The 14188-nt window shown below is 42.4% G+C and overlaps 1 protein-coding gene and 1 long non-coding RNA gene across 2 annotated transcripts in view; one reads left to right on the top strand and one right to left on the bottom strand.

Moving 5' to 3' along the window:
* The window catches only part of szt2 (SZT2 subunit of KICSTOR complex), a 145607-nt gene that overhangs the window by 89925 nt on the left and 41494 nt on the right, over window positions 1-14188 (top strand). Inside the window, exons 51-57 of the mRNA XM_080770643.1 lie at window positions 1736-1903; window positions 5005-5089; window positions 6730-6918; window positions 7996-8187; window positions 9490-9686; window positions 10429-10601; window positions 11756-11853. Of these exons, the coding sequence (XP_080626769.1) occupies window positions 1736-1903; window positions 5005-5089; window positions 6730-6918; window positions 7996-8187; window positions 9490-9686; window positions 10429-10601; window positions 11756-11853 (1102 nt within the window). The remainder of the gene's footprint in view (window positions 1-1735; window positions 1904-5004; window positions 5090-6729; window positions 6919-7995; window positions 8188-9489; window positions 9687-10428; window positions 10602-11755; window positions 11854-14188) is intronic.
* Window positions 12479-13802, bottom strand: LOC308320019. The gene is made up of 4 exons (XR_013964510.1): window positions 13708-13802; window positions 13496-13594; window positions 13311-13394; window positions 12479-12703 (listed from the first exon to the last, which is right to left on the bottom strand). It is a non-coding gene; the product is annotated as an uncharacterized lncRNA (long non-coding RNA).

Raw genomic sequence — 14188 nt, 5'->3', positions numbered from 1 at the left:
TATTGATATACAATTTATTAAGGGTGTAACAATACATTTTAACAGTGATACGATACTATCACGATACATGGTTGACGATACGATACATGGACGATATTGGTTCATTATGGCGATACGATACGATTCAATGATTTGAAATCGATACAGTAACTATTTAAAATACATTGACATTATTTTAAATTAAGTAATTAAACCACTCTTTTTCTTTTTTCTTCTAAAAATTGCTAAATACCACGCACAAAAATGTATTGATACAATAAATTAATTGCATAGCAAAACGATACGATACATAATCAATGTTGCTGTATTAATTTCGATATACTTAAATTCTTGAAATTAAAATCGATGTTTCGATGCAGTTACTATATCGTTACACCCCTACAATTTATACTGTATCTCTGAAACTGGGACTGGGACCCTAGACTGGCACCCTGACTCCGTGTTCATCTAACCCCTTTTGGTGTTTTAAGCACTATGTTATACTTTAACTATTGAAAAATAGCAGATCTACAAACTCATAGTGCGGCACCGAGTGCAGCGCTATGAACTTGTAGGTCTGCTATTTTTGAAAAATCGTGAAAATGTGCCTGAAATCTTTGAATATATATTGTTACAGAGCGAGTTTTTAACTCAAATCTTTGCTTCTGGGGGGTCCCAGATGGGGGTTGGCGGCCAAATACATATAATTATGGGGGTCCTTGAGATGAAATATTGAGCACCACTGACTGGTTTTTCAGAAAACTGTCAGGATTTAGAAGACATTTTGTAGAATCGTTCCCAGGGGGTTAAACCATGTACAGATGTAGTGGACCCGTAAGGGCACATTTAGTTTCCATTGTATTACTGATGAATGGGCCACAATGGAAACGGGTGAAAGAAACGGCGAGTTAGTCTGTCACAACACACATCGTTTTCCTATATCCGCTTCACGTATCAGGTTCCGGTGAAACCTTTCAAAATAAGGGTTTCACTGGAAAAATATGGGCAGTTGTTGGTAGAATGAATGAATTGATACCCAATGCCCAAACACTGACCAGTGTGAATCACTCAAATATTGTATTTTCTTGTCAAATTAATAACTTTTTTTTTAAATAGTCCTATTTGTGGTGAAGCGATTTGGAGTAGCAAGCAAAACAGTGTTGATTTTGACAGCATTTTTTTTATTTTAGTTTCAGTCTCTTGAACTTTTTTGTCACAATTTAGTCGCCTGGACTGTTTTTAGTGTTAGTCTAGTTTTAGTCTAGTCTAGTTTTAGTTGACTAAATATCATACGATTTTAGTCGACTAAATCTACAGTTGATTTATTTGATTAAAATGTATTCTGGCGGGCCTTGATTGATTTTACACTTGGTGAAAATAGCATGCAACCAAGTATAAAATTACTTATACTGGATCTCGTGTCCACTAGACAATGGACCCGTGGGTTAATTTGGTTCCATTTGTACACTCTCAGAGTTACAATATAAATTGGGGTCTCAACTCGAGATAGAAATGCCATTAAATGGGGGTCCAGGGGTCAAACCCTTGAAATGAAACAGGTGGAGAATCACTGCTAGAGCCGTACAAATCTTTTCTTATGGGCGTCCCTGGCATAATTATGTCTTCAAATTGGGGTCCGTGGGCTAATTTGGGGGTACACTAAAACAAAATTGATAACCAATTGTTTGTGTGCACGTGCGCGTCACTGTGTGTGTGTGTGTGTGTGTGTGTGTGTGTGTGTGTGTTTTTTTTTCAGTTCATCCAGCCTGCAGGCTCTCCAGCCACTGAGGTCATGCAGTTCAGCATTCCCCAGCCCTGCTACGTGGCCTGGCTGCCCGCCGTGGCCCACTACTTCCGACAGAACCTGCTCATCTTCCTGCACCTGCCCAAGTACACGGACAGCAACATAGCACACCACTTTAAGGTACTGTACTGTGCACTGACAGCAACATAGCACACCACTTTAAGGTACCATATTGTACACGGACAGCAACATAGCACACCACTTTAAGGTACCATACTGTACACGGACAGCAACATAGCACACCACTTTAAGGTACTGTACTGTGCACTGACAGCAACATAGCACACCACTTTAAGGTACCATATTGTACACGGACAGCAACATAGCACACCACTTTAAGGTACCATACTGTACACGGACAGCAACATAGCACACCACTTTAAGGTGCTGTACTGTACACAGACAGCAACATAGCACACCACTTTAAGGTACCATACTGTTGTACACGGACAGCAACATAGCACACCACTTTAAGGTGCTGTACTGTACACAGACAGCAACATAGCACACCACTTTAAGGTACCATACTGTACACGGACAGCAACATAGCACACCACTTTAAGGTGCTGTACTGTACACAGACAGCAACATAGCACACCACTTTAAGGTACCATACTGTTGTACACGGACAGCAACATAGCACACCACTTTAAGGTACTGTACTGTACAAGGAACAGCAACATAGCACACCACTTTAAGGTACTGTACTGTACAAGGAACAGCAACATAGCACACTACTCTGAGGTACTGTACTTACTGTACTCTGTACTGTACACGGACATCAACATAGCACACCAATTTAAGGTACTGTACTGTACAAGGAACAGCAACATAGCACACTACTCTGAGGTACTGTACTTACTGTACTCTGTACTGTACACGGACATCAACATAGCACACCAATTTAAGGTACCATACTGTACACGTACAGCAACATAGCACACCACTTTAAGGTACTGTACGTACTGTACTCTGTACTGTACACTGACAGCAACATAGCACACGACTTTAAGGTACTGTACTGTACACTGACAGCAACATAGCACACCACTTTAAGGTACCATACTGTACACAGACAGCAACATAGCACACCACTTTAAGGTGCTGTACTGTACACAGACAGCAACATAGCACACCACTTTAAGGTAATGTACTGTACACAGACAGCAACATAGCACACCAATTTAAGGTAATGTACTGTACACTGACAGCAACATAGCACACCACTTTAAGGTGCTGTACTGTACACAGACAGCAACATAGCACACCACTTTAAGGTACTGTACTGTACACAGACAGCAACATAGCACACCAATTTAAGGTAATGTACTGTACACTGACAGCAACATAGCACACCACTTTAAGGTACTGTACTGTACACAGACAGCAACATAGCACACCACTTTAAGGTACTGTACTTACTGTACTATGTACTGTACACGGACAGCAACATAGCACACCACTTTAAGGTACTGTACTTACTGTACTCTGTACTGTACACAGACAGCAACATAGCACACCACTTTAAGGTACCATACTGTACACAGACAGCATCATAGCACACCACTTTAAGGTACTGTACTTACTGTACTATGTACTGTACACGGACAGCAACATAGCACACCACTTTAAGGTACTGTACTCTGTCTAGTACACTGACAGCAACATAGCACACCACTTTAAGGCACTGTACTTACTGTACTCTGTACTGTACACAGACAGCAACATAGCACACCACTTTAAGGTACCGTACTGTACACAGACAGCATCATAGCACACCACTTTAAGGTGCTGTACTTGCTGTACTCTGTACTGTACACAGACAGCAACATAGCACACCACTCTAAGGTACTGTACAGTACACGGACAGCAACATAGCACACCACGTCACCCCCTTTACAACCACACATATATGTGTGGGAGACAAGAAACACTTTCCTGGGGTCTTTTTGTGGGTAATAATGTGTTTTTAAAATGCAAAGTGTCCATGGGCTCCATGATGTCATGGACACTGGGCTCACTTTACTTCCTGGACTACATGACGGAAGATTAGTGAAGGAAGTGTCATGGTCACGTGACTGTGCTGCGCCATGACACTTTCATGGGAGCCAAATCTCGCACCGGAGGTTACATGATACAAAGCAGTGAATGGAGCACGCTGGACCAGCTCATAACAAACATTATTTATGAACCATTGAGACCTTGAGTCATATAATCGGTTCAGCCATATAAAGGAAGACATATCACAGCTTGTTTTCTAAACACTTGCTTTTCGATGTGCACAGTACATCATTTTATTGAGGATTTAAACAGCAGCAGGTATCGTTTCTGTTCCGGGGGTAGATTTGGCTGCCAGACAGGAAACAGTGGACAGTCTCGCGATACTTGGCAACGTTCAGAAACGTACTTTTTTCTCTTTAGATACTTCTATAAAATTACACAGTGTACACATCTAAAAGCAACACAGCAGACATAATGTGTTATATGTCTTCTGTTATTTGCCAGAAGCGATTACTTTACAAAAGGTCTCAGTCACTCAGAAATAGTGTTTGTTCATGAGCTGGTCACAGAGCTCTCATTGACTCCAGTGCATTCTGGCGAACTTCCGGATGCAGCTTGGCTCCCATGGTGCGACGAATCTGCCGTCTAGCGTCTAGAATTGCGTGATAGCGAAAATGACGTTGGTGACTTTACCTCCATTTCATATACCTTGGACTACATGTTGTCTCAGTAAGACAGCCCTCCCCTAACCACAAGGAGGAGCAGCTAGTGCACCAAAGCATTATGGGAATTGTAGTCCAGGAAGGACATGAGCCCAGTGTCCATGACATCATGTAGCCCATGAACACTAAAATATCTAAAACCACATATTAGTATTACCCACATAAAAACCCCAGGAAAGTGTTTATTGTCTCCCAAACCTCATTCAAATAAGATCTGATTGCAAAAGGGGTCAAGTGGCCCTTCAAAGGTATATTCAGCGATTTAACTTAATTTAAATTTCACTGCTTTAAAAAAAAAAAAATCCTCCCTACTAGAGTGTGCTGGCCATTATAAGGAGTTCCTCCCTGTCCCCAGTTAACCCCTGCGGTCAAAAAACATAATCTTTCGTTTTTGGCTAGAGGCGTGTGCGCATGCATGCACGCACGCACGCAAGTAAGTAAGTTGTGGAGCTGTAAAAATGTTTATTTTTGTATTATTGTTTTCTTTGGTCATTTCAGCACTACTTCCATTTAAAGTGTGGCCTGCCTGATGGGGACATGTACCTCTACAATAAACCTGGTGGACAAGGCACAGGAGGCAAAGGTACGCTGTCTGTCTGTCTGTCTGTCTGTCTGTCTGTCTGTCTGTCTGTCTGTCTGTCTGTCTGTCTGTCTGTCTGTCTGTCTGTCTGTCTGATTAATTCTCACTCTCGCATGCACATACACATACACACACACACACACACACACACACACACACACACACACACACACACACACACACACACACACACAGAGCAAAAATGCTACTTCTCATCCGCAGTCCCCACATAAAAACATAAGTCAAAACAAGCAAACAGTACCTTGATTGCATTAGGATGCAAAGCATTAAAAACATGCATATACACAAGGAAAGTGCAAAGGTGTAAAGTGCATCTATATAATTTAGCAGCGTGTTTTGAAAGGCAATATTGAAGGGCGATATCAAATCAAACTTTATTATGCACAGTGCAAGCACAAGTCAAAAAACATATAGCATCAACAATACAATCAAATAAAATCAATACATCAATATCAAGCAGGTACATATGGATATAATTTAATACACTAAAATAAGAGGTGATCAAATAAAAGGTTGGAATTAAATTAGGCTGTGATTAAAAGCCAGGTCGACAAAATGGGTCTTAAAGGACAACTTTAGTTTTTTTTCAACCAAGGTTTTAGGTTGTTATTAGAGAAAGTAAAAGACGAGTGTTAATTATTTTTCATTTGCTGCTTCCGGGGCATTCGAGCATGGGGCTAAATATGTATTTTTTTACAACATTTTATGGTGATTTATTTTTGTATTATTTACTATAGTCCTACTAGACCCCAGGAAATGACATCTGGCCACAGAAGATCACAGGATCTACTGAATGTGAAGGTAGCCTACTGGGGGAAGGCTTATACTGTGTGTATAGGCTCAATATGTCAGTTTGTCACATTCAATAGATCCTGTGATCTTTTGTGGTCAGATGTAATTTCTTGGGGTTTATTAGGACTATAGTAAATAATAAAATAATAAATCGCCATAATATTTTGTAAATAAAATAATAAAATATAATATTTATCCCCATGCTCGAATGCCCCCGCCCCCCTGTCAAAAACAGCTAAAATCCCTAAAACAAAAGAAAGCAGCAAATGAAAAAAAACACTCATCTTCTACTTTCTCTAATAACATCCTAAAACATGAACCTTGGTTGAAAAAAACTAAAGTTGTCCTTTAAGCAGAGACTTAAAAGTCTCAATGGACTCAAATGGATCTGATGTGAAGAGGAAGGCTATTCCAGAGCCTAGGGGCAGCCACAGCAAAAGCACGGTATCCCCTGGTTTTAAGTAGGGCTTATGGTGTTCAAGAAGTTCTGCAAAGTAAGAGGGGGCCAGCCCATTGAGGGATTTAAAAGCAATTATCGAAATCTTTAAATCAATCCTAAATTTGACAGGGAGCCAGTGGAGTGAGGCCAAGATAGGGAAGATATGGTTGCACTTTGTTGTGCCTGTGAGGAGGTCGCGCAGCAGCATTTTGTACTAACTGCAGTCGTCTGACCAAGGACTGGTTGATGCCAGAGTATAAAGCTTCATGGTGACAATTTCTTTATGTATGTATTACCATGTTTTTGTTCTTGCTCACTGTAAGTAGCTCTGGAGAGAGTCTGCTAAATGCCTACATTGTAAATCATTGCGTCCTCTGTGTGCTTTCGCCAGGTATCGCTTGCATCGCCATGTCATTTGTGGACTCCCAGGGCTGCCCTCTCCAGCAGCAGCCAGTAGATGGCGCCAGCGGTGTGCCACAGAGAGCAGCAGCGGAGCCCTGTCCCGTCCCTCTGACGCCCCAACACTTTGACCAGCTGACCACCGTCAACAAGGAGGAAGCCCACCACCGCTCTGGCAACGGTAACAACAACAACAGCAATAATAACCAGACAGTGGCCTTGTGGTTAGAGTGTCCGCCCTGAAACGGGGAGGTCGGGGTTCGATCCCCGGCCAGGTCATACCAGAGACTGTTAAAATGTGACAAATCGTACAACTTTGACTTTGAATAATAATGCTTTAATTATGTTGCACTTTTTGAAGTAATCAAAGTCTCTTTACAAAACAACTTTAGGAAAAACTAGTTGAAAGGCTAAAAACTATGGACACGGAATTTGCCAGAAAATATGTTTGAGGGGAGCTAGCCACTCCTATGTCTAGCTTTGAAGGTTTGTGTAAACACAAGGATTGCCCTAACACAAACATTTAATGTCATTGACAAATGAGTGGCCAGTTTTGAGTGTTTGTGTAAACGCAAACATTGAAGACGCAAATTGTGATGACCGTAATGAGATGATGAATGATGATACTGTAAGAGATTATTTTTTTGTAATGAGCGTGGTTAGCGATTCAGGGAGTGGAGCCAGGCTACATACCCTGAATCACTATAGAAACACTCTATAGCAATGAATAGACCTTTGACTTATTTTTACAAAACAAAACAACGTTTGGTTTTAACACCAAAAACTGTCCCTTACATCACTGAGGACTAGGACCCCCCCCCCTCTTGGGATGCAGCTGGAGTTGAGGTATTACATTTAAGGTCTTAAATGTCCTTAAATTGACACTTCACTGGGGACCATCTTATTTTTGGCAGTCCAGGACATGCACATAGTTTGGTTGTGAGAAGACAACTTGGGATGCCAAATAAGCGAGTCTTGTGAAATTCTGTGCAATCTCACATTGGTATAGCCGCCAAATTACGGCCAAGACGCTGTTACTTGTTTGTACCCCTTAAGGGTGTCTGGGTATTTGTCCAAGATTTGTTGACTGCATTCAGTATGGCACCTTGTAAATATCTGTGTCCTTGTATTGTACCTCTTGTGTGTGTGTGTGTGTGTGTGTGTGTGTGTGTGTGTGTGTGTGTGTGTGTGTGTGTGTGTGTGTGTGTGTGTGTGTGTGTGTGTGTGTGTGTGTGTGTGTGTGTGTGTGTGTGTACAGAGGCTCAGCTGCGTGTGCGTTTTGACATCTGGGAGCAAGGCAACATCAGCCCCTCCCAGCTCAACGACAAGCTGCGCGCAGCCCTGAGACACGCCCTCTGTGATGTCATCATGGAGCTGCGAGTCCTGACCAATCCCCTGTGTCTGGACGTGGCATGTGACTCCACCAGAACTCCCAGAGAGGAGACTAAAAGTAAATGTTTTGCGTCGATTGATGGATGGATGGATTAATTAATTGAATACTGCAACTCAGTGGTTTTCAACCCTTTTTCTATCAAGGCCCATTATTTATTCTGCATTTGAGCCACAGACCACCATTTGATGAGATTTAGGGCTCCATTTTCGTCACCGCTAAACCCCTTATCCCTAAACTACTTTTTTTTTACTATTTTGAAAAACATTTTTGAATAGTTCATCTAGCCAATCTACATTGACACGGTGTGAGCGTGTAGACTGGCCATTTTAACTATTCAAAAATGTTTTGCAAAAATAAAGGAAAATAAGTTTAGGGATAAGGGAGCGGTGACGAAAATGGAGCCCTTAGCCTCTCAGACCCAAAACACACGAATATGTTGTTGTCGTTGGATATGATTTCATGATTTACAGGCTTTAGTTTAGACATGTTGACTACATGTTGTCTTAGTAATGCTGCATCCAAACAGTCGAGTCACAAAGATGCAAGTTGCCGCGAGCGGCAGGAGTCTCTTCCTGGTTTTTAGACAGCTGGATGATGGAAATGAAGCTACACCCACGCGGCAAAATACTGCGTCGGCCAGAAAAACGGAAACGCCTGCCCTCGCAGCAAGTGGAAGCCGCGAGCGAGCTTCATTTTCCATCCACCAGCTGCCTATAAACCAGGATGAGACTCCTGCCGCGAGCGGCATTTGGCATCTTCGGGACGCGGCTGTGTAGAAGCGCTCTAAAACAGCCCTCCCCCCTATGCACAAGGAGGAGCACCAAAGGATTATGGGAATTGTCGTCCAGGAAGGAAGTAAGCCCAGTGTCCATGGGATTATGGACTTTGAGATGCTAAAATATCAACAAAAAAAAACACATTATTATACCCATATAAAAACCCCAGGAAAGGGTTTCTTGTCGCCCAAACATCATTAAAATAAGGTCTGGTTGCAAAAGGGGTGAATTGTCCTGTCCCTTTAATTGTGTATAGGACACACTTAACACTGTGTGAAAAGAGGAGTTAATGGCCAATTATGGGCACTAGATTTGCCTGTAAACCTCGAGTTTAGCAGGCATATACAGTAATATACAGACGTGATGGTACAATTCAGGAGTTTACCGGAAAGTTTAACGGGAGTTTCCTATAATATACACATCCGTATTCCATGCTTTTTGCACAGTGTAACGTGTGTGCGAGTGTGTGGCGGCTCCTTTCACACTGTTTCACGAACATGTTGCTAGGACTTGGCCCTAGCAATATGTTTCAGTCGTGAGATTGTATTTAGCTTTAATCCGTGCCATGTCTGATGTGTAAAAGTGCTGAGCCCTCCGCCAGAGGTGAAGGAGGTGAAGGACAGCAGCCCCCGGCAGCGCAGTGGCTCTCAGGTGTTCAAGAGCACCCCCTCGCCCATCACCTTACCCCAGGCGTCCCCTGGCAGCACGGCCCCTGTGGGGCCCCCGGAATCCACCACCCCCACCGGCAAGAGCACCCGACGCAGCTTCTGGGAGATACTGGTGAGTGATACTTAGTTCCAGTAGGTTCTCTAGCTTTTTTCCTAATGCCAAGGACCCCCATACTGGTACAGTATGTATTTTTGACCGTTTCTTTAACTACCGGTAATTTAATTCGTTTTTATTTTTTCATGTCATATGAAAGCAGTAATGTCTTGCAGAAAACAGCGAGTTGAGAAAACAGGCCTGAAAGGTTCACTTCTGTGGACTCTAACATTACACGTTTAAGCATTTATTTCATATTTACATGTTGATTTCAGACATGCTCTATCCCGTACTATTAGCTCATTATGGGTAATAAATAAATTCAGTTGTTCTCCTTTGGTGTAAAGCTGGAGGCTGCATGATGGTGGTCAAATCTAGTCACATATGTTGGTCGCGGACCCACCCCATGTGAAAAGGCTCTGTGCCAGGGGGCACCCAGAGAGAGAGAGAGAGAGAGACGCATGGACCTCCACTACATATTTTTAAACAGTATCTTCTCTCTTTTTTTTTTATCTGACTAGACCGGTGCCTGGCTGTAGAGCAGTAATGGTTTTACTTTTTTTTCACTGGTGAGCACCTGTGGTTATTTCTTTGTACTTGATCTACAAGCCCCCAGTAATTCGGAGGACCCCCTAGGGGACATAGACCCCTTGCTGAAGACACCTGATACTCTGAGGATCCCCTGTTGAAGACCCCTGATTTAGTTGTGGTGTTGTCTTTTCTTTTTCATTTATGTGTATTTTTTTATTTTTTTTTGCAGAGCAAGCCAGACTCCTCCTCTGAGCTGGGGAGTCCAAAGACCACGGACGACATCGTGCAGGAGAGGGGGGAGGAGGGCCGCAGTGCCGTGCGCCGGAGGCACAAGACCGAGAGCGTCAAGCAGCCGTGGAGCCACGAGAGAGCCATGGCTGTGGAGCTGGAGCAGATTCACAGGTCAGTGGAGCCTGCAGGAGAGAGAGTCATGACTGTGGAGCAGATTCACAGGTCAGTGGAGCCTGCAGGAGAGAGAGTCATGACTGTGGAGAAGATTCACAGGTCAGTGGAGCCGAGAGTGGAGCAGATTCACAGGTCAGTGGAGCCGAGAGTGGAGCAGATTCACAGGTCAGTGGAGCCGAGAGTGGAGCAGATTCACAGGTCAGTGGAGCCGAGAGTGGAGCAGATTCACAGGTCAGTGGAGCCTGCAGGAGAGAGAGTCATGACTGTGGAGCAGATTCACAGGTCAGTGTAGTCTGCAGGAGAGAGAGTCATGACTGTGGAGCTGGAGCAGATTCACAGGTCAGTGGAGCCTGCAGGAGAGAGTCATGGCTGTGGAGCAGATTCACAGGTCTGATGATGTTCCCATCCAATTCACCATTTGTCAGCCTTCTGATTGGTCCCTGACTGACTAACCAGCAGGCTCTTTCTGCCCTGGTTCCACCTTGTTTATGTTGAATTTGCTAAAAAAAAATGTTGGGGAAACAACTAAAAACTTGCCCAGTCACCATGCTGCACCTGTGATGTTCCTTTTTACTGACACCAAGTTTAAAATAAGAATTTAATGCACAGACTATCAATATGAAGCAACTGAAAAACACGTTATTTCAATGGTAGTGGATGAAGAGAGAGGATTTTTGTCCAACCACGAAACGGCAACCAGGGGCGGGACTTGACAAAGTTTGAATAGGGCAGTGGTTTTCAACCTTTTTCATATCAAGGTCCATTTTTTTTCCAGCATGTGAGCCAGGGCCCCTCAGCTAAATTGGTTAATCAAATTGTATTGTATTGTAAATGTATTGTTAATCAAAATCAGTTCTACCACTTTAATACAATATATTGGCACAGCATTTTTAAATATGTTCATATTTTTAAACAACCCAATCATTGCATGAGGGTCCAGGGCAGAAAATACTTTCAAAAGGGGGTCCGCTGCCAACATATTCATTTGGGGGGTTTTCTTTTTATGCCATAGTTATGGCATTTAATATTTTTCTAACTATTTGTCTAATAAGAATTTTAAGTGATTTTGTGTTTGTGTTTATAGTGTGTAGTAGACGGTTTTGTCATATTGGCGTGTGGTGTTCAGGTTTGTATTTGTTGGTGTTTATTAGGAGACAGTTGTCTCAGTTGGAGGAGGGAGACGCCGGTGCATTGCATCCTGTCTACCAGCTCACCTGCCAGCCTTGGATCACATTCATGGCCAACCTGGGTGAGTTTCACACATGAAACATGACAATAGGCCCTATGCACAGCAGCCATATTGGTAATAGATTTGATGCTAATAAAGGCTCTGTTCCATTCTGGTGCAGGCAGTGTTAGGGTGCAGATGCCGTGCATATTGGCTCACTAGAAACACTGCTACACCAGTGGGTCTCAAACTGTATGTTAAATGGTGCATTTATATAGCGCTTTTGTCCAAAGTGCATTACATACATTGTGCATTGCATTCACACACCAATGCCACCAAAAAGCCCGATAGCCGATATTATGACCGATTATGAATAGTAAAAAAAAAAAAAGTAAAAATAACATAACTTTCAACACAAGAATTCCTTTAAATGTATTGGAGAACATCTATTGCTTAGCAAGCACAAGAACAACATTGTTTTCAGTTACTTCAGTAACACTCCCCCTCCCCCCATCAAATGCATTTTTGCATTTTTTAAACAAGTGCAATGTACTGTAGCACAGTAGCAGCATGGGACATTCAACACAGTGAGTAGTACAGTATGAACAACAACATTGTATTCAGTTACTTCAGTAACACTCCCCCCCCCCCCCCCCCCCCATCAAATGCATTTTTTAAACAAGTGCATTTTTAAACAAGTGCAATGTACTGTAGCACAGTAGCAGCATGGAACATTCAACACAGTGAGTAGTACAGTAAACTAAAGTGCAGGCTGTGTTTAGTACAGCAACAGACTCCAACTTTTTTTCACAGCAAAAATTCTCATAAATAGCTACAATTGTCTTTACACCAGTTATACAACAGTGAACATTAAATCACATAAGGTCCAATGTCGTCGTCCAATTGTCGTACGCCGTCCTGGAGGAGCCATCTACAATAACAGGAGGTTGAGAGAGTCAATGTTTATTTTTTTGTAATAATAAACATTTACAAACAAGTACATAAATACTGATAATGGCCCTCTACAAGCCTCATTAAAACATTGTGAGCTTGTAGATTGGCTATTTTTTATTTTACTATATTTTAATTAATGTATACCATACTATAAATGTAAAGTACTAAAATATGTCTTTGAGATATTGTGGTAAATACAAATATGCCTACTATGATTTCAGCATGGGTCAGGGATTCAAATGTAATCATGTATCACTATTCTGTAGTCTTCTTGTATTCTTACGTAGCCATGTAGTGTTACATAGAAAATGTTACCCTTATATAAATGTGCTACCTGGGGTAGCACATTTATATAAGGTCACATTTTATATGCAACACTACATGGCTACGTTCTATGTAACGGTGTTACATTGAATCTCGTGACCCATACAATTGTGCTCCCTCGTCTGATTTGGGGGAAAATGGCTGCCCCCAGTACTTGTTGCACTGTTGTTGACTAGAAGCTCGACCGGCCGCACATTTCATGTATGCGTCGATAATAATCATGCGTTTATAAACAAAGCAGTTCAGTAAAGTTCTCTTACTTTGTGGAAGAAGAAGAATGTCCGTCTCCTTTCACTCCGTTGATGGCGGTGGAACTGCAGCACACCGTGCCGTGGCTTCCCCTCCTGTGAGACGAGATAAAACATTCGGAAGCGAGTCAGCATGCAGTCAGTCACATAATGCTATTATATTTTACATGAGCGTTACATTACAACGAACGGATTACCTGAAAAACAAGCTCCGTGTTGCTTCTTGGAGAAGTTGAACTGGTGAGTGTTTAAGGCGGATTGTGATGGCTCATGGCTGGAAAGTTTTCCACATGTCTCTTTGAGAGAGAGAGAGAGAAAGCGAGACAGACAGTTAATTATTTCCAAGATAATAATAAAGTGTAAATGTATAAGCACGCTGTGAAGGGTTATATAATTGTGTCTATCTTACTTGTAAAACAGCCAGTTTCTCCACGACAAAGCGGCAGGTGAGGGTGTCCCCAGCTCTGTGCACAACATGCTGTGTTTTCTTTTTTCTGTGCTCAGTCAGCACTGCAGACACACTCGAAGAGGATTCATTCGTTTCATTGGCTCATGATGTACGTTTTCAACCAATCGAAGGATCTTTTGGTCGGCACATTGTTAGTGAGAGAGGTTGTTGCGCCAATATTTGCGCATGAGAAAAAATAAAATAATCGGCCTCGATTTTTTTTTTTTACCACCGATACCGATATTAATAAAAAACATGAATATCGACTAGAAAAAACCATGCAAAGCAATTAGGGATTCAGTGTCTTGCACGAGGACACTTTGATACTAACTCTGGGGGAGCCCGGGTTCGAACTGGGAACCTTGTTTGTGGCTCCCATCCGGCGACCACTCTACCCCTGAGCCACTGCCCCCTATATGTGTGTAACTCTGAGAGTGTACAA

Source organism: Protomyctophum bolini (assembly GCF_963924005.1).
Source record: "Protomyctophum bolini genome assembly, chromosome: 8".
Lineage (NCBI taxonomy): Eukaryota > Metazoa > Chordata > Actinopteri > Myctophiformes > Myctophidae > Protomyctophum > Protomyctophum bolini.
The sequence above is the reverse complement of the archived record's forward strand: the minus strand, read 5'-3'. Positions and strand labels throughout refer to the sequence as shown.